Consider the following 22,687-nt stretch of genomic DNA (forward strand, 5'->3'; position numbering starts at 1 on the left):
GTAGTCCCAGCACTTTGGGAGGCCGAGGTGGGTGGATCACATGAGGCCAGGAGTTGGAGAACGGCCTGGCCAATGTGGCAAAACTCCGTCTCTACTAAAAATACAAAAATTAGCCAGGCATGATGGTGTGCACCTGTAATCCCCGCTACTGGGGAGGCTGAGGCATAAGAATCACTTGAACCTGGGAGGTGGAGGTTGCAGTGAGCTGAGATCATGCTACTGCACTGCAGCTTGGGCAACAGAGCAAGACTCTGGCTCAAAAAACAAAAAACAACAACAAAAACCAACAAAGCAGGAAACCAGTGCCATTAAAGGTATGAGAAAATACAAAATGTTTTCTCCTGCGGCCTCTCTCTTGACCTCTCATTGTGTTCTCCATGTGTTATTTAATGTTGCGCTCCCTTGGGCATAGGGAGAATTGCCTGGCATGTACAGGCTGTCATAGGCATCTGGGGTCCTGCTGTGCGACTCCATGCACACATGGCCCATCAGCCTCTGAGCAAATGCCTGGACCCAGCGGGGGCAGGAAGTCAGTCTCCCCCTTCCATGGCCATGCTGCTCCTAACCATGCAGACAGGTGGCCCACAGGGATTGCAGCCTCTGTGCTGGAACATGTTTTATATCTGGATCAGGGGCGGGTGAGAGGCTCACCCCCACTGAACTGCCTGCCTGGTGTGCCATAGAGCTGCCAGCCTGGGTCAGGGGCAGCCACCGCCATGCCCCATCCTGAGCTGCTATGAAGCGTGTGTGCCTGGCTCTAAATCCTCCTGATCTCTCATTCAGGCCTCTGCCATGTGTTAGAGAAGTGAGTGGCTCAGAAACTGGCCAGGAGAGGCAGGAAGGTGGTGGGAAGTGGTAATATGTCTCAGCTGAGGCTCCACGCCCCCTGCCATGTGCTCCAGTTGTCCCCTTGGACTTCACTTACAAAACACATATTCAAAGAGAAAATAATTATGCATGTTAAGATGATGACAGCAGAGTATTAAAACCCCAGCCCTGTATGACTTCACTGGTCACACGCCCTTGGAGCCAGCCCTGCCTGGCCATTTTCCTGAGACTTTTTGCAGTTTTAATAGCACTAAAAGTTCTAGGTCCCAGAAGTACCCTCAGTCCCAGGCAAATGAGGCTGGTTGGTCACCACACACCCAAAACAAGGCTACTCCCAGCCTAAATTCTTCTTCAGTGACCTTAGCTAGAATTTGACAACCTAGAAGGAAGCTATTAATTTTTGCATGCATGCACATTTGTGACATTTCTTTTTTTTTTTTTCTTGAGACTAGGTTTGCTCTTGTTGCCCAAGCTGGAGTGCAACGGCGAGATCTTGACTCACTGCAAACTCCACCTCCCAGGTTCAAGCGATTCTCCAGCCTCAGCCTCCCAAGTAGCTGGGACTACAGGCATGCGCCATCATGCCAGGCTAATTTTGTATGTTTAGTAGAAATGGGGTTTTTCCATGTTGCTCAGGCTGGTCTTGAACTCCCGAGTGATCCACACGCCTCAGCCTCCCAAAGGGCTGGGATTACAGGCACGAGCCACCATGCCTGGCCCATTTGTGACATTTCAAGCGATATACATTTATTCTACATTTTATTCACACACACACATATCTGAGTAGGAGAAGGGGCTTAATCATCCCAGATCTTAGGACTGCTGAAGGTCTTCAGCCTGGTCCCCAGCAGGGTGGCTTCTGTGCCCTCCAGTGGTGGCTGAATTCACAAAAGGGGGCGAATCAATTCACACCCAGCTCTGCAGGAGTGGACATTTTTGCACACGCCCCTGAATCACTCCCAGAGGCCAGGAGCAATTGTACCAAAGAGAAGGTTCCCATACTGATAAAACCAGCCCTTCTCACAGGCGTCTGGTTGGGTGGAGCATGTTGGCTAGGGCTCAGGCCACCCCAGGTTCCTCTCCTATGGCTTGTAACCATGGGCAAGCCACGTCATCTCACTGAGCCTCAGCTTCCTCTTCTATAAATGGGACTATCTTGCCTCATAGGCCAGAGGGAGGACTAAAGGAAGTCAGATGACTGGAGTGCCAGTACAGAGCCTGGCCTGCACTAGGTGCTTAATGAATATGAGCTTGATCTACGCAGATGGAACTTTTACAACAGTCCCACATTAAACCTGGCTGGCAGGATGGCTCTTGGCTGTCTCCAGGGCAAAGTGAAAAGACTCACTTTGGTGAGGAAGCTCATGAGTTTGTAGGTGCAGCTAGTAGACCTGACTTGCCCCCGCTGTGTGCCTCCTCTGCCTCCTAGGGCAGGGCTGGGCATGTGTCAGGGTTTAATACACGAATGTTGGACAAATGAGTGAAAGATAACTCTCTTTTATGAGTGCTTTCTAAGAGCCAGATGTGGCACTGAGCAGTTCCATAAATCATCTCAGTTCTGTCCACAAAATCGTGAAGAAGGCCGGGTGCGGTGGCTCATGCCTGTGATCCCAGCACTTTGGGAGGCTGAGGCGGTATGATCATTTGAGTCCAGGAGCTTGAGACCAGCCTGGGCAACATAGTGAAACTCCATCTCTACAAAAATTAAAAAACTTTTAAAAATTGTGAAGAAAATATGATTATATCAATTTATAGACAATGAAATGGAGGCTCAGAGAGGGTAACTAACACCCCCCCACTGCGTAGGTCACACAGAAAATTCAAGGGAGAACTGAGATTGGAATCCGGGTGTGTCTGCTTCCAAAAAGTTGTGTTCCATTAACATTCTTTCCACTGGATATTCTGGCAGGAGCGGGGCTTCCTGTCATGGACGCTATGGTTTTGGGAGGAGATGCTTAGTTCACTCACACTAATAATGACCATGGCAGGCACATGCCCTGATCTTCTACAATTAATGTGTCTTGAAATTTTGAAGTCTTGAGTACACAGGCTTCTGCTTTGTTTTCTTCTTCTTCTTTTCCTTCTCCTTCTTCTTCCTCCTTCTTCCTCCTTCTCCTTCCTCCTTCCTCCTCCTCCTCCTTCTTCTTTTCTTCTTCTTCTTCTTTCTTCTCCTTCTCCTTCTTCTCCTCCTTCTCCTCCTTCTCCTTCTTCTTCTCTTTTTTTTTCTTTGAGACAGTATTGCTCTTTACTCAGGATGAAGTGCAGTGACACAATCATGCCTCACTGCAGCCTTGACCTCCTGGGCTCAAGTGATCATCCCACCTCTCAGCCTTCCTGAGTAGCTGGGACTACAGGCTCTTCCACCATGCCTGGCTAATTTTTTGTTTGTTTGGTATTTTTTTTGTAGAGATGGAGTTTCGCCATGTTGCCCAGGCTGGTCTTCAACTCCTGGCCTCAACAAATTCTCCTGTCTTGGCCTCCAAAAGTGCTGTGATTACAGGCCTGAGCCAGGCGTGTGCCTGGCTCATAGAATTATATAACGTGTAGTCTTTTGTGTCTGACTTCTTTCACTTGGCCTGGGGTTTCCAACGTTCATCCATGGTGTAGCCTGTGTCAGCACCGCTTCTTATGCTGGACATTTCTTTGTATAGATGTATCGTATTTTATCTGTCAGTTGACAGACGTCTGGGTTGTTTCCACATTTTGGCCATTATGTATAATGTTGTTAGGAATATTCATGTACAAGTTTCTGTGTGTACATGTTTTCACTTCTCTTAGAAGTGGAATTGCTGGGCCATATAGTAATGCTTTTTTTTTTTTTTTTTTTTTTCATTTTGAGACAGAGTCTCGCTCTGTCACCCAGGCTGGAGTGCAGTGGCACAATCTTGGCTCACTGCAGCCTCCACCTCCTGGGTTCAAGCAATTCTCCTGCCTCAGCCTCTGGAGCAGCTGGGATTACGGGTGCACACCACCACGCCTGGCTAATTTTTGTATTTTTAGTAGAGATGGTGTATAATTCTTTTTCTATGTTGCTGGATTTGGTCTGCTAGTATTTTATTGAGGATTTTGGCATCTGTATTGATAGGGAACATTGCTCTGTAGTTTTCTTTTCTTGTGATGTCTTTGTTTTTAACCTTTGGACTTTAACTGTTTTTCGTTTTTTAAAAACTCTGCTATCTTTCCCCTAAGTGTGGGAGCACCTTAGTGTCAAAGACATAGTCCATGGGCCTGAGATTCCTAGAGGTCCGCACAGGGCCTGTCATGGAGTAGGGGCAGGGGTGATGACTGAGACCAATTAGGCAGCACCTGCTCTGTACCAGGCTCTGTCGCATCCTCAGGGTTCAAGTGCATTTGAAATTTGTTTATCCCAGTTGGAAGTAGCCATGTCTGCCGATCTCTTTAACTCCAAACAGCACCAAGGCACAGGCCATTCTGCTTATTTCACAACAGTCCTGCCAACACTGGATGCTATAAACATCCTTGTGTGCTCTCCGGTGCCTGGTACAGGAGAGGACTGCATACACTGGACACTCTGTAGGTGTTTGATAAATGGCTGAAAAGGAGGGAATTGGCCCCTGCAGCACCCCCTGCTCCTTTCCCCCCTACTTTTTTTTTTAGATGGAATCTTGCTCTCTTGCCAGGCTGGAGTGTAGTGGCGCGATCTTGGCTCACTGCAACCTCCGCCTCCCGGGTTCAAGCGATTTTCCTGCCTCAGCCTCCCAAGTAGCTGGGACTACAGGCGTGTGCCACCATGCTAAGGTAATTTTTTGTATTTTTAGTATATATAGGGTTTCACCATGTTGGCCAGGATGGTCTCGATCTCTTGACCTTGTGATCCACCCACCTTGGCCTCCCAAAGTGCTAGGATTACAGGCATGAGCCACTGCGCCTGGCTGCCCCTTTTATTTTTTATTTTATTCTTTTGAGACAGAGTCTCGCTGTCACCTAGGCTGGAGTTCTGTGGCGCCATCTCAGCTCACTGCAACCTCCCAATCCCGGGTTCAAACAATTCTCCTGCCTCGGTCTCTTGAGTAGCTGGGACTACAGGCACACACCACCACGCCTGGCTAATTTTTGTATTTTCAGTAGAGATGGGCAACTGATGACCAGCATGCTCCATCCAGGGAGGTGCTCACTCAATGTTTATTGAACAACGAATACAGAAAAGAGAGTCCCTGGAGCTCTATGTGTGGAAAGTAGCCCTTCTGGACAGAAAGAATGTTCGTGGTCCACGTGGTTTGAGTCTGTTAAGAAGGACACTAAGGCACATGGCTGGTGATCTTTGCGTCACAGACGTAGGTGAGCTCGTGGTGGAACTCCTCCTTCTCTGTAGGTTCCTAGGCTGGGCACAGAGGTGAGGGCAGAACGCTGGGGGTCCCAGTGGATCTCCCCACAACTTCCTCCAGGGCAGGATTTCCACCCAGGCCCAGGCTGCTCGTTTCTCTCCTTCTCCGCCAGTCTGCACTGCGGCAGCCATGGCTCACACCAGAGGGATGGGGTAGGAGGCGCAGGCAGCCAGGCCACACATGTTCTTTCCGCGCTCGATGAGGAAGTACCTGGGCAAAGAGAGGAGCTGAGGCCCAGCCGGCGGTCTCCTGACCGCAGGCCTTTCTAGAATGTTTTGCTGCTCACCAAGAGCTGACTTTAGGGATGAGACCCTCTGAATTTATTCATAAAACAGTAGCATTCAGCTTATTTGATCACCAGCAAATCACTGACCTGACTTTATAAAGAATTCATTCTTCCTTCTCCTTGACTGCCAAATGAACATTCCATATCCCACTTCTCCCGAAAATTTACCGAGGGCCCCCTCGTAGCCCTGGCCAGGCCCTCACACAGCTATTTAATCAACAGGGCCCTGAGGGAACAAACACGAAAGCTCTCCTTTTCAGACGAAGACATAGAGTCTGGGAGGAGGACAGAACAAAGGCATAGCAGCATGTACACCCAGGCTGCCCCATGCCAGCCTTTTCTCGCCAAAGGAGGGGCTGTCAGTGATCAGGGGTACATTTGTTGCCTTGATTTCTCAGAGACGGACCCTCCCAGACACTGATTTCGTGCCAGCAGAGTTCCGAGTTCTGAGCTGTTTTCCTAGCAGTCCTTCTGAGCCAGCTGGCCTCCTGCTCTCCCTGCAGCATCCTGAAGACCTGGGGCCCTGTGAGGGCTGCAAATGGGGGCTTGGAGATGTGGAGGCTACGTTCTCATGCTCCCTTTCCCCCGGCCTGGGCTAGGGCTTGGCTGCCCAGCTCATTTGCGGAAGCCGTAACTCTGAGGTGGAAGCGATGTCCCCAGGGCCTCCAGGCCTGAGCAACAGCCCCCTCCCAGCAGTGGGACCTGGGAGCTGCTTACCCGTTCATTCCCCACTGGGGACCCCAAGAGTTTTTCACGATCCAATAAGGGATCCCATTTTCTTCTCCATACCCAACAGCCAGTACTGCATGGTTTACTTTATCTGGAGTTTTATGGCAGGAAGTACTGGAAAACAAAATTTAAAAAGAGGTGATCATATGGGAAGGATAAAAGCAATGACAGTCCCATCTAACAATGCCTCTTTGAGTGCTTTAGACCAATGTTCCCCACAGGGGACCAGGGAGGCATGTAAGGTGGTGATTTAATCACATTCAGTCACCGCGAGAGAACTCCTTTCAGTTCTTTTTATTTTTGAGCTGGAGTCTCACTCTGTTGCCCAGGCTGGAGTGCCATGGTGCTATCTCTGCTCACTGCAACCTCTACCTCCAGGGTTCAAACAATTCTCCTGCCTCAGACTCCTGAGTAGCTGGGATTACAGGTGTGCGCCACCACACCTGGCTAATTTTTGTATTTTGGGTAGAGACGGGGTTTCATCATGTTGACTAGGTTGGTCTCGAGCTCCTGACCTTGGGTGATCCACCCACCAAGGCCTCCCAAAGTGCTGGGATTACAGGTGTGAGCCACCACACCCGGCCCTTTCAGTTCTTTTGGTTCTTCTGCTCCTGTTGGGAGACTCACCATATGGTGCTGGCCCATGTCTCACCCCTGACACTTTCTACTCCCTCTTTCCTAGCAAGGAGAGAGCCGCCTTCCCACTGCACCTTCTCCAGGCAACAGCGTCTGGCAGAATTTAACACGGCTTTGCCTCGTTGCCACTGCATTTATTAAATATTACTTTACACCTATGGCAAAAATACAACTTCTTCTGTTTACAAAAGTGAACTAGCTTCCATAAGGAAATTCCAAGAAATTCAAGAGAACAAACTGCAGTGGTCAGGTGTGAATTCAGCTGATGTGCAAGTGGGCCATGGGCTCGCGCCAGGCCCGGGGCCAGGTGCGGGGATCCAGGCAGCATGCATAACTGTCCCTTGGAAGCCCTGTTTGGCAGGGAGCAGGTTGGCAAAGAAGCTGCTTCTCTACAGAGGCCTGAGGGCTGTGACAGTGGGAGGGTGACAGAGCCCGCAGGAGGGGGATCCAACCCACCGGGGCGGGGGTGGGCAGGGTGGGTCAGGGAAGGCTCCCTGAGGAGGCAGGGAATGCCCATGGAACTATGAACCCTTCTGTGTGGCTGGGGTGGGGGCTGCAGGGTGGAACAGAGGAGACAGGGGTTTGATGGCAGATGAGTGTAGAAAAAGAGGGAGGACCAGATCATGAGGGTCCCCCCGAGGGTAGGACCCTGGGAAAGCAGGGACACTGGTGTATTCACAGGTTGGTGTGTCAAGAGGAGTGTTTCAGAAGGCAGAGAGCTCCCAGTGGAGGCTGGAACAGTGTGTGGGGGGTTAGGGGGTCCAAGGACAATGAGGGCCGGGGCAGAGCCTCAGGGAGAGACAGGAGAGCACAGACGTGAGTGACGTTAAAGGGCAGCAGCTGATGAAGGGAGGGAAATGAGGCTGCAAACCAGGTAGGCGAAGAGGTGCTGGTGAGAGAAACCCCGTAGTAAAGAGGCTAAAGCTTGGTTTTTCTGAAGAAACCTGGGTGACTCCTCCAGTGCAGGATCCTGGTGTGTGAGGGCAGCTACTCTCTCCTCCCTATTTTATGTCTTTGAATTTTTAAACATGGGTTTTCTTTATCTGAGACAGAACTTCGCTCTGTCACCAAGGTTGGAGTGCAGTGGCACAATCTTGGCTCAGTGCTACCTCTACCTGCCGGGTTCAAGCAATTCTTGTGTTTCAGCCTCCCGAGTAGCTGGGATTACAGGTGTGCACCACCATGCCTGGCTCTTTTTTCATTTTCGTATTTGTAGTAGAGACGGGGTTTCGCCATGTTGGCTAGGCTGGTCTCTAACTCCTGGCCTCAAGTGATCCGCCCACCTTGGCCTCCCAAAGTGCTGGGAGTACAGGCGTGAGCCACCACGCCTGGCCTGAACATGGGTTTTTCAAACTGGAGGCAGCTCTTCTGTTAAGGAACACAGAGCTCTCACATTTTGGCCCTAGCTCTCACTAGCCAGGTGGCCTGTGTCTGCTGTATCCTTTCTGACCTTGTCTCCTTTGCTGTGAGAAGAGGCCATGGCTCCTAGCCCTTGGGGCTGTGTGAGGATTACCTGAGGGATGTGTAAAACGCCCAGCACCTGGCAGGTGTCATGAAGGGTCTGACACAGAGGAAGGAGTCTGGGCTGTGAGCCCAAGTCCCATGAGTGGGGTGTGAGGAGGCCCACCAAGGCCCTCCCCACTGTCCCTCCTGGTTCCTGGGACCCCGACTCACCTGGAGTAGATGCCCGTTTTATACATCATGAAGTCCTGAGTCACCTCGAAGGCAAAGCTCACAGGGTTGTAGAGGGCCACAGCCTCTACCATCGCTTCCTCATCATACTGTAGAAACAGGACCGAGACAGACACACACGGCCTGTCACCTCCCCACTCCTTTCACAGTACAGCCTTTTGCCTCAAGCTAGGGGCTAGAGGCCCAGAGCAGCATCATGGCCAGAACTAGCTCCCCTGTGGCCTCTCTCCCTTCCCATCTCTGGCTGAGTCTGTCTGGCCATCTCTCATTCCTCTCCCCAACTCTGCTCCTAGGAAACCCTGCACCCTCTGGGATAGGGACCTCGGGGGACAGCGTGGACCCACTCATTCAGTCATTCACACCCATTCCCTGAGGTCCTCTCCTGGGCCAGCAGCTCTCAGGGCTGCAGAGATGGGTATGATGTCCCACTACCCCAGGACGCCCTATACCCATAAACCCAGTCCACAAAGATTTGCTGCTAGAACACAGGGATTATACACCATGGACGGGTAGGTCCCAGATGGCGGTGGAAACAAGAGATGACCCAGCTGAGGGCTGTGTGCCTTCTGAGTAGAATCTGTCCCCTCCAAGGTGGAAGGCAGGTGGGGGAAGTCAGGGTGGCTTCCTGGAGGCTGCAGCTTTGGAACAGAGCTGCAGAGACCAGGTGACAGCAGCAGGTAGAACCTCATGTGGAACTTTAAAAACACCCCAAGTCCAGGCTGTGCCCCAGACCAACTACAGCAGTATCTGCAGGGTGGGGCCCAGGCATCAGCACTTTTTGGAGCTTCTGGGTTGGGGGTGGCTGGGTTCAAGTGCGCTAACGAAGAGACCTCTGGGAGTTGAAATGGGGGTGAAAGTTACCTGCGCTGACGCCAGGGCCCTGCTGAAGGGAAGCAAGTGCAGGAGGGACGGGGCGCCCAGCCTCCCTCCGTCCTGCCTCCCTGGAGGGGTGGACAGAGACCCAGCGGTGAAAAGCAAACAGCTGCCTGGCGAGGGAGTGCCTTCCTTCCTGGTATGTGGACGAGGCCCTGTGAGCTCGACAAGTCGGGGCATATCTGAGACATGGAGGGCACAGAGGCCGGCCCAGCACAGGGGTGATGACTTCTGTGGGTGGCACCATTTCCACCCCATGGGCCTGCCCAAGAGGGCTGAATGCCAGTTCTGGCCTGGTCGTCAGGGCCCTGCAGGTGTCACCAATGAGGCTCTTCTGGGGACCACGCACAGGATACCTTTGAGGCCCCAATTCACCTGTCTGTGGGATATCACGGCCCAGAGCAGCCAGCTTGAGTGACAGCAGCAACATTCTGAAGAGGGTGATATCCTGAGTACAGGGTGTGGACTGTACGCTGTCAAGGCAATGAGCCCTGGTTCTGGAATGACATACTCTTAGTTCAAATCCAGCATCCATTTCCTAGCTCTGTGGCCTTGGGCATGTTACTTAACCACTTGGAGCTCATTTCCTCATCTGTCACATGAGGTAATAAGGATACTCATCTCCTAGGGCCAGTTCGGGTCTAGAGGGGATAGTGTGTGTGGAGGGTTGGTACATCGCCTAGAAGTACTCCATCAAGTTAAGGATGTTACTGCTGAGAGCTTGGCATATGCTTCAACTAAATGGCAGCTGCTGTCATTGCACAGACATCACGTTTGTGAACTGTACATATATTGGTGGGCACACACACAACCTGAGGGATATTCCTCCACTCCTCACACATACCCTCCCACACTTGTACGCATGCACACTGGAGTCATGAGGGCATTCACTCACGTTCCAGTTCTCTCTGGGAGAAGCAGGGTAAGACCACACTTCCCTATTCACTTGAGGTCAACTGTGACTGGGCGACTTGCTTTGGCTTTAGAGCTAGGGCATCATTTACCACCCTCTTTCCCTCTAGTCCTGGCATGAGGCCAATGACACCGAGCACACACCACCCTCCCTAAGCTGTGCATGGGCGCAGGGGTGCCGCACACCCTTTGACTGTTGTCAGCCATGCAGATTGGGCACAGTTGTTATTACAACAGAACCTGGCTCATCCTGAGTGACACACAGTCACCCTCCTCAGTCTCACACACGCTGTGTCAAGCACATGCCCATACCCGCTTCTGTGGGATGTGGACAATTGCTTGCATTTTACAGGCAAGAAAAGAGAACCATAAGAATGAAGGCATGGGTGGATCTGGAGTTCAGAACCAAAGAGCCTGCCTGCCAGTTCGCACTTTCCCTCCCATCTCCCACCTCGCCACTGTCACAGCAACTGAGACCCAATGATAATCTGAACTCATCAAAGGGATGTGCTGCCAGAAAGGCTGCCCTGCTGGGCCCATTGGCTATCGGACAGCGTGAGAAAGGTCTCCTCATCAGGACACATTCCCCATCCCAGGGGGGATCGGCACTCACGATTGTGATGTTGGCTACATCCTTGACAAAGCCGATGGCCTTTCCAGGCTGGAACTTGCAATCACCATCCTGTTGAGGATGCAAAGGGCATGAAATACAGGTTAGGGACCTGAAGTCTCAGCCTCCCCATGCAGTTCAATAACATTTACTAAACAAAACAAGATGTGCCAGGGCCTGGCATCCTTGTCTTCAAGGAGCTTAGGGTCTGGTAGCAGATGGTCCCGTCCTGGCTTTGGCAGAGGTGGGCACACATGGTGTGTGGTGGGAGCCTGGGGAGGGGCCTGACCCGGCCTGAGGAAACTCGCTGAGAAGTGGAGGCCGAGTCAGAGCCTATGTGGCAGGGGAGTGGGGACAGTCTCAGCCCCAAGAGGCAGGTGCAGAGGTAAAGTCACAAGGAGGGAAGCACAGCCCTTTCAAGGCAGGAGAAGGCAGCAGGACAACCGACAGGACTGGAGGGAGGGCAGGACCTGGCATTTAGGAACCAGCATGGGGCTGGGCGTGGGCGTGAGGTTAAGAAGGGAGAGTCGGCCAGTTGCAGTGGCTCACGCCTGTAATCGCAGCACTTTGGGAGGCCGAGGCGGGTAGATCATGAGGCCAGGAGTTCAATACCAGTCTGGCCAAGATAGTGAAACCCTGTCTCTACTAAAAATACAAAAAACTAGCTGGGCATGGGGACGGGTGCCTATAATCCCAGCTACTCAGGAGGCTGAGGCAGATAATTGCTTGAACTCGGGAGGTGGAGGTTGCAGTGAGCTGAGATTGCGCCACTGCACTCCAGCCTGGGCAACAAAGCAAGACTCCATCTCAAAAAAAAAAAAAAAAAAAAAAAAAAAAAAAAGAAGGGAGAGTAAAAGAGACAGGGACAGGGAGACTGAGCTGGAGTCTGGGCTTTCTCCTGAAGGCCTCATGGAGCCTCTGCAGCTTTCTGATTCAGGCAGGCGTGGGGTCTGAGCTGGGTCTGAGAGGCCTGGGGGAGGCCACCCTCAGGGGTCTGGATGGAAGCCCCAGTCTGAGCGGTCAGTGACACAGATGGGCAAAGGGAGTTCTGTGAGGTCTGTGGTGGTCAGCAGGCTGGCGGCAGGGCAGGGTAGGGAGGGGGACCGGCCTGACAGGACTATGGACACCCAGGAAATTCTGAGGAAGGCCAGTGCTGCTCGTCACCGCGAGGGGAAATACAGGAGGAGCAACAGGTCTCGGGGAAAGACAAGTCACTTGGCTGTGGCCAGGCTGGGTGGAGGTGATGGTGGGGAGAACCAGCAGCCTTGAGAGCGTGGGGCTGGGGGTGGGCCCCCAAAGGGTCCTTGGCACAAGAGGCCGACTGCATGGACAGAGGCTAGAGGCGAGAGGATGGCGCTCGTGGCAGGAGGGAGAGGAGCCCGGAAGATGGGGCAGGTGGGGGGAAGGAGGGGTCCTGAGAAGGCTGGCTCAGGAAGGAGAGATATGGTACTGCAGAGTGGGTATGGGGTGAGAATAAGAGGCCCCTGGACTAGTGAGAGCAGTGGGCTCAGGTGGGTGGAGGAGGGGAAGGAAGAATTTGGAGAGCACAGATGATTGTGAGAATTCCAGTGGGAGGGAGGTGGGGGGAGAAGGGATGTCTTCCAGGCTGGGGAGGGGGTGAAACTAGGCGTGCTGTACACCAAGGAGACAGAGCGGAGGCTGCTGGAGTTACCTTGCCCTGGTAGGGGTAGGTGTCTTCACCCATGATCCCCTTGTTGTACAGGATGTACTCGAAAGCCTGGCTGGGGAGACCCCTGTAAGAAGTACACACAGGTGAGCCCACCTGGGGCCGTCCTGATAGAGGCGGGACCCTCGGGGGCTGGCGCAGCAAGATGTCTGGCCTGGCAGGCTGGGGACTTGGTTGGGCGTGTCCCAGTGGCAGAGGAGGTCTCTGAGAGGCCTTGAGATAAGACTCAGCAAACTCAGGTGAGGCCACCGGAGTCCAAGGACCAGTCCAAACATGCCTCAGTGGGACAAAGACCCCTCAAGGCCAGCCGCCCTGTCAGGAGCGCACAGCCCCACACCACGGTCAACAGCATCAGCCCAGAGCAGTCATCAGCACGGCCGTGCCCCTGAGCAGGTGCTTCCCAGGCACGACTCCCTGACCCCTCGTGTCGACCCTGTGTGGTAGATGCTGTAATTTGCTGAGGCAAAGAGGCTGAATAACCTGGCCAGGGCCACGCAGCTAAAGCTGGGAAGTGGTTCAGAAGTGGGTCTTTTTCTACATCACATGGCCTCCCAGAATAAACAAAAACTCAGCAGCTGCCCAGCAATCCCCATCCCTTCTGTTTCTCTCCATAGCATTCCGCACCACCTGACCTAGTCTAGCCTTGACCGTGGTCTGTCTGAGCCTGTCAGAATGCCTGCTCCTCCAGTTCTGCTGAGCGCTGTATCCCCAGGGCCTACACACAGTGGGTGCTCTGTGATATTTGTTGTATGAATGAGAAAAGGAAGTATCATCCCGAACCAAAGCAAACAGACTCCTTTGAAAAACAGGCTGGATGTGGTGGCTCACGCCTGTAATTCCAGTACTTTGGGAGGCCAAGGCAGGCAGATCACCTGAAGTCAGGGGTACGAGACTAGCCTGGCTAACATGGTGAAACCCCGTCTCTACTAAAAATACAAAAATTAGCTAGGTGTGGTGGTACACACCTGTAATGCCGTGGACCACCGCCAGGAGGCTGAGGCAAGAGAATCGCTTGAACACAGGCAGCGGAGGTTGCAGCGAGCCGAGACTGCGTCACTGCACTCCAGCCTGGGCGACAAAAGCGAGACTCTGTCTCAAAAAAAAAAAATAATAAATAAAAAATGAAATAAAAATAAAAACAGTGGGACCCCAGAGTGCCCAAATGTCAGACTCTTGTTATGGGTCGGATTTCTAAGCTGTGGAACGGAAACAGACCAGAAGTGAGGGGACACTGAGCAGGATGGTGGATCTGAGAGCAGGCTGTGACTTCACCCCTGGGTCCCCAGGACTCGGCTGCAGCACGGCCCCCTGCAGGAGGAAGAGCCAGCTCAGAGGGGCTGGGGCCTGGGAGAGGGATGTGCCGCAGGGAGGTGGAGGGGAGCTGAGGTAGGGCACCCCAAGGGCCTGGCTTTATGCACACCATGTGCCAGGTGAGCAAAGACCACCGAAATGTCTCAGAGCACTGCATGAAGGGAGGGCTACAGTCACTGTAGAAATGTCAGCAAATTCCTGGCAACCTGCTTTAGAGTGGGCCAGGAAAGCAGGTCCAGGCAAGGTACAGCCCTTATGCATGGCCACCTCATCCTCACAGGGTGCAACGAGCTTGGGAGGCTGGGACTTTAGCAAGTTCATCTAAAGGCCAACCCTATATCTGTGTGTGGATCTCGGGTTTGGAGGATGATGTGTAATGGTGTGTTGCTCACTCTATTAAATTCTTTTAGCCACACTCCCAGAGGCCTTGGTGGCGGGTGGGGTCAACCGTGCTGTGGAGAGCCAGGTGATACAGTGGAGAGAGGACAGAGGCCTGGGCTCAGATTCCAGCTCTGCCCTGTCCTGGCTATGAGACATGGCCATGTGAGGTGACCGCCCTTGTATGACAGAGACCATTTAGCCATCACCCAGGGCAGTGGTGGGATTATATCTGTGGCACAGCCAGCACACACTGGATCCTGTTGAAGCGGTCAGTGGGAAATGAGGAGGTTTTGGGCCCCTCCTGGTCAGGGACATACCCTTGGCAGCCGTGATTGTTGAAGTCCTGGGCGCAGTCCACCAGCTGCTGTTCAGCCTGGAAGAAGGACACAACCCAGTAAGCTGCGAGCTGAGAAGCCATCAAAGGTTTGGCACGAGGCGCTGAGCCTCCCTGGCTGAGCCACATCTGGGGCCCCATCAGTGCTGTGTCCAGGTGATCAAATTATAAACTCCCCAAGGGCAGGAACAGTTGCTGTATGTCCTGCAGTGCCAGCTCAGCAGCTGGCATATGTCAGGAGGGACTCAGTAAGCAGGGGCAGCCAGGGAAGGTGAGAGGGGGCGAGGGCTGCTGGGTCCAAGCCCTTGCCCTGTAGGTGTGCCCATACGATGCAGAGCATGGGGTCCCACAGCGGTGTATAGGATGGGGGAAACAGGCCTAGCCAGAAACCCAACCCCCATCTGTCTTCAACCTAGGGCCCTCATGGCCTCACCAGGCCTGCTGTGCACACTCCCTCCTTCCCACACAGAGGCAGGGGCTAGGACAGTTCCTGCAGGGGCATCATCCCTCTCTTGTGGGCGAGGGGATGGATGCATAGGTCCCAGCTCTTCCCTCATGAAGACAACTGAGGCTGCTGGGAAGGGCGTAGCTCCTAGCTGGCTACCCACTAGGCAGGCTCCGCCTTTCTGAACCCCTCCACGGGGAAGGCTCCAGGCTGTCAAGCTAAGGACCACCCAGATCCACCTGGGAATGAGCCCTTGGGCCAGTTCCTTAATAAACTCAGATCCTTCCCACGAAAAGCATCAGTTAAGATTCTCATGCTAGATGTCCACAAGGCTGGGGCATCTGGGTCCACCAGAAACAGCACCCTTAGCCAGTGCTCCAGGGAGACCAAAGGCTCAGGCCTGGCCCACATCAGGCTGGGGTGTCTTCTGCAGGGGGTGGCCTGTGGCTAATTTCTTACCAAGGACAGCATCTTCCCGGTTGCGATGGCAATCGCAGACTCCAGGGCCCCGGTGGTGGAGAAAGTCCAGCAACTGCCGCAGGCACCCTGGAAAGGCCAGGGGAGGGCAGAGGACATCAGTGATGGGGACACCGTGAGACAGCCCTGCCTTCTGCTTTCCTCTGCTGATCCTGCCAGAGCTCCCGAGTCCTCAAGTGCCTTGACAGTTTACAATGCCCTATTCTAGATCCATTCATTCTGAGCCTCACAAGTCCTGAGAGGCTTGCAAAGGAGAGGAGCAGCAGGTGGCCTCTGACCAGCACGTGTGGACTCCCAATCCCCACCTCTTGGTGGCCAATCTCCACCATCCTGCCAGGGCCTGGAGTCCCCCACCCCATTCTACAGTCTTCTGGCTCTCTTCCTTCTCAATCTTCAGCTGGCTCCTCTTTTCGCCACTGGTCCCCCACAGAAGGATGCCCCAAAGTTCTGTTTTTAGAACCTTCTCTCACCTTTCCACCTCCAGTCTCATTCTGCCCACAGTCCTGTTAAACTAACAGCTCCCCAAACCCTAGCCCAGTGCTGACCTCTACTCAGGCTCAGACATCCAACTAACTGCCAGCCAACCCCACCCAGACACCCCTGACACCCCAGACTCTGGGGGACCCGCCCTATCCACCCATCTCCCCACCTTCTGACAGTTCATTGCCGCTGCCTGGCCCCCTTATTCACAACACCTCCAGAATAACATGAGGGTTAGGTGTGGGAGGCTGCAGCCTGCCTGCCTGGTTCACATCCCAGCTCTGCCACACACCAGGTGGGTGACCTGGGCAAGTCACTTCCCCTCTCGAAGCGTTGGCTTCATTGCTTGTAAAGTGGGAATGGCGAGGGTTCCTGCTTGCAGGGCACTAGCAGGGTTAGGTCAGATCCTGCTGGTCAGGCAGTCGACCCCATGGGCACAATGCTGGTGGCTGCCGTAAGGATTTCTCTCGGGCTCATCCCTGTTCCTTTGCCTCACTGGTTCAGTCTTTTGTCTTCGGCTTCTGAAATGTCTCTAAGTCCCCTTCCTGCCTTCCATGTCATCATCCCAGGTTCACACTGGCCTCCCCCAATCTCTTCCCTTTACATATCTCTCTCAGCTGGGGGAGGGAGGGACGGCCTGGTGAGAGAGTCCCTGAGACGGTCAATGAGGCAGGCGTGGCCACTTCAGGGGAGACTATGCTCACTGCTGAAGGAGGCGGAGCTGGGCTGAGTCTTGGGTGCTAGACTTGGGGCAGGGGCCTGGTTTTGAGTCACTTACTTACCTTGGACCTCAGGCAAACCACCCTCCCTCTCAGGCTCCCCCCTTGTAAAGCGAGAAATTCTCAAAGGGGGTGCTGAGCTGATGGACGCTGGGGCTGCTGTCCATCTCTATCCCCACACAGCGGCCACAGTAAGAGACAGCACACATCTATGACAGGAAGCACCTCATTCTGCTCCCTTAGCCCAGCTGGCCGCGTTCTGCCTGATAGCCCGGGATCAGTTAACAGGAGGACTTGGAAAATTCTTGGTGGGCCTCCCTTTCCTACCTGTCCAAGTGGTGAGCAGGTTTAGGTTTCCACACTTACTACGTGTTGCCCTGAATTGTCATGTGGTTCTCAGAGGGTCTAAAAAGGTCACAGGGGCAAAGGTAGGCTTCTACTCCACTCCCTGCAGCAAGGAGAGGTTTGTTTTGGCTCCTGGGTGCTAGTTAAACATCCAACACTTGGCAGGCTCCATGAACACTGAGAGCCCGGGAGGATTTAAAGCTGTGCTGCATGGCTTTTTGGAAAGTGAAAAAACATTTCTTATGGAGAATTTTGATGGAAAGCCAGGAGTTTCCAGGAAGGAAACCTTCACTTCATATTTCCTAGAGACCAGTGGTCAGCGTCTTTCTGAAGAAGGCCACAGCAGGTTCACTGCTAGGGGAGGGGCCACAGCAGGCCGGAAGAACAGCAGGGGCAGGGTCCAGACTCTCTGGGACAGGGCCTGTGTTGAGACCCCCCCACTGCTCCCCCATGGAGGAAGGCAGGGCCTCTCACCTTGCCAAGCCCTCTGTGCCCCACAACGAGGGCCATGGAGGCCAGCCCCTGCCATGAGAAGCTTGCTGATGCATGACACATGGACTAACCAGAGGGATGCGGCCAGCCAGGGCAGGGGCTGGACCCTGGTGGCTCGGAGAGGAAGGAGTGGGGAAGAGGAGATGCATGGGGTTCTGGTGTCCAGATGGGCACAGGGAACATGGTGTTTCAGATGGCTCTATAGGAGAGACCTGGCACCAATGGGAAAATGTGGGGCGTGGCGAAGGAAGGCAGTGAACTTTAGCCCAATAAAGAGGAACTTTTGCATCCTCCAGAGCAGCCTAGAGAAGTGCTGACCTCCCTGGCCCCTCAAAGGAAGAGGGCTGGAGAGATGCTGAGAGGAAACAGAGGCAGGGATGTGCTTAAGGTGGTTTTGTGGACCTTTTGAGTTGTTCTTCCTAGTGTATTGTCTGGGAGTGTGGCTGTTTTGCAGGGAGAGGATGGAGATTGCCAAGCATACCTGATTTTTCACAGGTGAAACAAAATTTCCTTTTTTCCGCCAGTCCATGGAAGGTGGGTAGGGACCAGTACCTCGAAGGTAGTTACTTTTGGTGGCTGAGCAATTCTGGAACAACCAAACACATTATTTTCAGGAAAATAAACAAAACCAAAAACCTTTCTGACAAGAAGAAGAAGAAATGTATAAAAATGGAATCACCAAGAGAGAATGAGAAAGACTGCAGCTGTCAGAACCTTCCCTCTCCTGTCTACTGGTCCCAGATGCTAAATGACATGTCCCCTTGAGAGTCCAGAGCGTTAGGATAGTGTAGACAGATGTAGCAAATAAAAATACAGCCCACCTAGTTAAATTTGAATTTCAGGTAAACAACAAATAACTTTGTAGTGTAAGTATATCCTGTGCAATATTTAGAATATACTTATGCTAAAGAATTACTTGTTGTTGATCTGAAATTCATTTTTAACTGAGCGTCTATATTTTAATCTGGGAGCCTGAAGTTAAGGGTCCACATTGCTAAGGCCATGGGCCTGGACTGCTGAGAGCTGACTACTCTGGTTCCCCCAGAGAATCTGGGGACACCCTCAGCTGCATCTGGGGATGGGACTGAATCCGCCTAGAAGCAGAGCAGGCTCCACATTTATTCCAAAGGTTTCACTAAAAGGATTCAGATTTGGTTGCAATGGATTATACCTACCTGAGGCTCTGACCAAAGATACTTGTGCTTTATTTCAGCAAAGCTCATGTCTGAAAATTGGTTCAGTGCCACTACAAAGAGGAAGGAAAAAACCAAAATAAAACAGGTGACTAGTGAATCATTAATGAAGAGACAAGAAAAAATGATAAAACCTCCTGTTTACCTGTATCCTGTTTAGAACCACTGCAACTCATCTCCTTTAAGTTTCTGTATTTAATATAATTCAGTATACTAAGGTCAGCCCTTACAGTGCTGCCAAAATACCTGGGGAGCTTTTTCGATGGTATAGATATCCGGGCCACACTCCAGAGATGCTAATGCAGTTGGTCTGGGGTGGAGCCTGGGCACTTACGTTTTTAGATACTCCCCTCGTGAATCTGATGGATGGCTAGGTAAAGAGCCACTCCACTGGTGCCAGCGGCCTTCCCACCTGCTGCCTCATTTGGTCTCTACACAGCCCCAGGAGGGATGCGTGATCATTTCCGCTTTTTCTTTTTTCTCTTTTTTTGAGACGGAGTCTCGCTCTGTTGCCCAGGCTGGAGGCAGTGGCGCAATCTCGGCTCACTACAAGCTCCGCCTCCCAGGTTCAAGCGATTCTCCTGCCTCAGCTTCCCTAGTCGCTGGGACTACAGGCGCCTGCCACCATGCCTGGCTAATTTTTGTATTTTTAGTAGAGATGGGGTTTCGCCATGTTGGCCAGGCTGGTCTCGAATTCCTGACCTCGTCTTCAGGGATTACAGGCGTGGGCCACCACACCTGGCCTCATTTCCTCTTTACTGCCCATGTTAGCATCCCTGAAGGTCACAGGCTAGGACTGGGCAGAAATGAGTTTCAAGCCCAAGTTTCCTTCCAGTTCATGCTTGATGCCTTTATTACCAATTTAGTCAACTACCAATATTTCTCAGAGTCCTTAGCAAATATGCCGGACGTGTGTGTGAGTTTCTAGTGAAGTTAATCCGGAGTGAAGGCAGATGTTCCCAGGGGCTGCTCTGAGCCCATGAGCAACCCCTACCCCCGACAACAATCCAAAGACAGAGCTTGGCTTCTAGGCTGGACCCTCAGATGGCAGGAATGGGGCAGGGGCTTCTACAGTCTCTTGTAAACTTCACAACCACCCAGAGGGGTACCGGCTTTGTCCCAAATTTACGATTCCACATGACACAGAGAGTAACAGCGGAGCCACAATCTGAAGTCAGCCAAACACAACTTCAGAGCCTGGGCTCCTGCTCCCTCCACCCACCAGCACCCAGTGGGCCCTTTCATGGGCTGGTTCACTGACTGACTTCTTTCCAGGAAGGAAGGTGTCCACATACTTTTAAATGTGTGGTTCCCATTGTTGTGGGCATTTATCTTCCTCCAGTTGCTGGCAAACGTCTGCATCCTGTGGTGGTACTCCTCCGTGCTGTATGTCTTATGGTGCTAAAACAAAACACGCCAGCAGCAAGTCATGAAAACAGGATACAGCTCCCCAGAGGGAGACGTTTTTGTTTTCATAAGAGGAAAGACGAAGGTTTTCTTTCTGCTATCATTCACAGGCCAAATCTGTGTTTATGGGCGGGGTACTGCCCTTAGTCTCTGCTGAGAAATTTGGGAAGTTACAAAACAACCCCATCTTCAGGGTCCTGTGGCCAGAATGAAAACCATGCAGCTGCTTGAAAGTCAGCTTGCGGTCCAAGAGGCACTGGTGGACAGACCCGCCACATGCGGGGCACTCCTGGACGCCGCTGCTGGTGCTGGGTCAAGTTTATGGCAAAAATCACCATTTTTCAAAAGCACAAGCACTGGTGTTCCTCAACTGAGTTTGCAACCCAGTACACGGTGTGCTTTGGTTTTCTAAAAACAAATGTGTAGAATTTTTTATTGATATATAGCTGATGTACTTTTTTTGATACATGTAATATTTCGATATATCATCTGTAATAATCAAATCAAGGTAACTGGGATATCCATTACTTTAAACATTTCTTTATGCTGGGAACATTCAACTTATTCTCTTATAGCTATTTGGAAATACACAATAAATTATTGCTTACTACAGTCCAATCTACTTATTTGCTAAACACTTGGTTTCATTTCTTCTATCTAATTATTTTTGGGCCAGGTGGGGCTCACACCTGTAATCCCAGCACTTTGGGAGGCTGAGGCGGGTGGATCACCTGAGGTCGGGAGTTCAAGACCCACCTGGCCAACATGGTGAAACCCCATCTCTACTAAAAATACAAAAATTAGTTGGGCGTGGTGGCAGGCACCTGTAATCGCAGCTACTCAGGAGGTTGAGGCATGAGAATCGCTTGAACCCAGGAGGTGGAGGTTGCAGTGAGCCGTGAGTGCATCACTGCACTCCAGCCTGGGTGACAAAGTGAGACTCTGTCTCAAAAAAAAAAAAAATTTCTTTGTATTCATGAATCAATTTATCTTCATCCCTGCTTCCCTACCCTTCCTAGCCTCTGGTAGTCACCATTCTACTGTCTTTCCTCATGAGATCCACCTTTTTATCTCTCACATATGAGTGAGAACATGCAATATTTGCCTTTCCATGCCTGGCTTATTTCACTCAACATACTGGCCTCCAGTTCCATCCATGTTGCTGCAGATGACAGAATCTCATATTTTTACGGCTGAATAATATCCCATTGTGTATATATACCATGTTTGCTTTCCCCGTTGATAGGCACTTAGGTTGATTCCGTATCTTGGCTATTGTGACTAGTTCTGCAATAAACATGAGGGTGCAGTTATCTACCCATTATACTATTTTCCTTTCTTTTGGATATATACTCAGTAGTAGGCTTGCTGGGTCATATGGTAGTTTTGCTTTGAGTTTTTGGTGGAACCCCCATACTGTTTTTTTTTTGTTTGTTTGTTTTTATAATGGTTGTACTAATTTACATTCTCCACAATATGCTTTGAATACAAAATACAGAAACGAATCCCAGGGCTTGGAAGGTTGTCAGCCAAGTTCATCACTTGGGACCACTATTTGGAAGGAATTTACTTAACTGCATCTTTCCCAGTGTTTGGCCAATTCGACGTCTGGAAAGACCCCATTAGGCAAAGTTGGAAATTCCCTCCTTCATTGTCTCAAATCTGGGACAGTTTGGTTTGATAACAGGAAACTGTGAAATGAAAAACTTCAGAAAGAAGAAGTTGGGCACTGACCTTAGACATCCATGACTTGAAGTGAAACTTCTCTGTAAAAAGAAAAAAAAAAATTAGGTCTGGGCACATCACAGTACTGTTGAGTCTATAGTAAAGTAGGGCACTTTAGAACTGATTTGCATTTTAGAAAACTGGGCTAAATTTGAAACATCAAAAATGGTGTGATATAATGCAGAATGCAAAAAGAAACTCTGCCTCTTCCTGGTTTTGTACCCCAAATTAACGTGACAAAGTATGTACTGTTAATCAATGGTGTTAAAAGTCCAGAGAGTCGCTATGCCTACTGGGTGGGGGCACAGAAAGCGCTTCTGGGGTGCTGCTCATGTCCTGTTTCTTCATCTGAGCACTGGTTACCTGAGTGTGTATAGATGGCGAAAATGTGTGGAAATGCATACTTAATGAATTGTGCCCCTTTCTGTATGATGTTATATTTCAGTAAGAAGTTAATTTAAAAATCTATCTAATCCAGCTGGGTGCGGTGGCTCATGCCTGGAATCCCAACACTTTGGGAGGCCAAGGTGGGTGGATCACTTGAGTTCAGGAGTTCAAGACCAGCTTGGCCAACATGGTGAAACTCCGTCTCCACAAAAATACAAAAATTAGCTGGGTATAGTGGTGTGTGCCTGTAATCCCAGCTACTCAGGAGGCTGAGGCAGGGGAATCGCTTGAACCTGGGAGGCGGAGCTTGCAGTGAGCTGTGATAGTGCCGTTGCACTCCAGTCTGGGTGACAGAGCAAGACTCCATCTCAAAAAAAAAAAAAAAAAAAAAA

At 51.6% G+C, this 22,687-nt stretch overlaps 1 protein-coding gene across 2 annotated transcripts in view; it reads right to left on the minus strand.

The window, feature by feature from the left end:
* Nucleotides 1-4,943: 4,943 nt before the first annotated feature.
* The window catches only part of CTSH (cathepsin H), a 21,552-nt gene continuing 3,808 nt past the window's right edge, over nucleotides 4,944-22,687 (minus strand). Inside the window, exons 2-13 of one of the 2 annotated variants that reach the window (XM_025390348.1) lie at nucleotides 21,918-21,949; nucleotides 20,453-20,591; nucleotides 20,072-20,177; nucleotides 18,759-18,829; nucleotides 18,065-18,169; nucleotides 15,530-15,616; nucleotides 14,609-15,199; nucleotides 12,585-12,666; nucleotides 10,916-10,984; nucleotides 8,500-8,606; nucleotides 6,178-6,303; nucleotides 4,944-5,384 (exon numbers count right to left, since the gene is read on the minus strand). In XM_025390348.1, the coding sequence (XP_025246133.1) occupies nucleotides 5,309-5,384; nucleotides 6,178-6,303; nucleotides 8,500-8,606; nucleotides 10,916-10,984; nucleotides 12,585-12,666; nucleotides 14,609-14,766 (618 nt within the window). In that variant the 5' untranslated portion in view covers nucleotides 14,767-15,199; nucleotides 15,530-15,616; nucleotides 18,065-18,169; ... (2 more) ...; nucleotides 20,453-20,591; nucleotides 21,918-21,949 and the 3' untranslated portion in view covers nucleotides 4,944-5,308. The remainder of the gene's footprint in view (nucleotides 5,385-6,177; nucleotides 6,304-8,499; nucleotides 8,607-10,915; nucleotides 10,985-12,584; nucleotides 12,667-14,608; nucleotides 15,200-15,529; nucleotides 15,617-18,064; nucleotides 18,170-18,758; nucleotides 18,830-20,071; nucleotides 20,178-20,452; nucleotides 20,592-21,917; nucleotides 21,950-22,687) is intronic. The other variant, XM_025390347.1, reaches the window with a different exon arrangement.

This window comes from Theropithecus gelada, chromosome 7a (genome assembly GCF_003255815.1).
Source record: "Theropithecus gelada isolate Dixy chromosome 7a, Tgel_1.0, whole genome shotgun sequence".
Taxonomy (NCBI): Eukaryota; Metazoa; Chordata; class Mammalia; order Primates; family Cercopithecidae; genus Theropithecus; species Theropithecus gelada.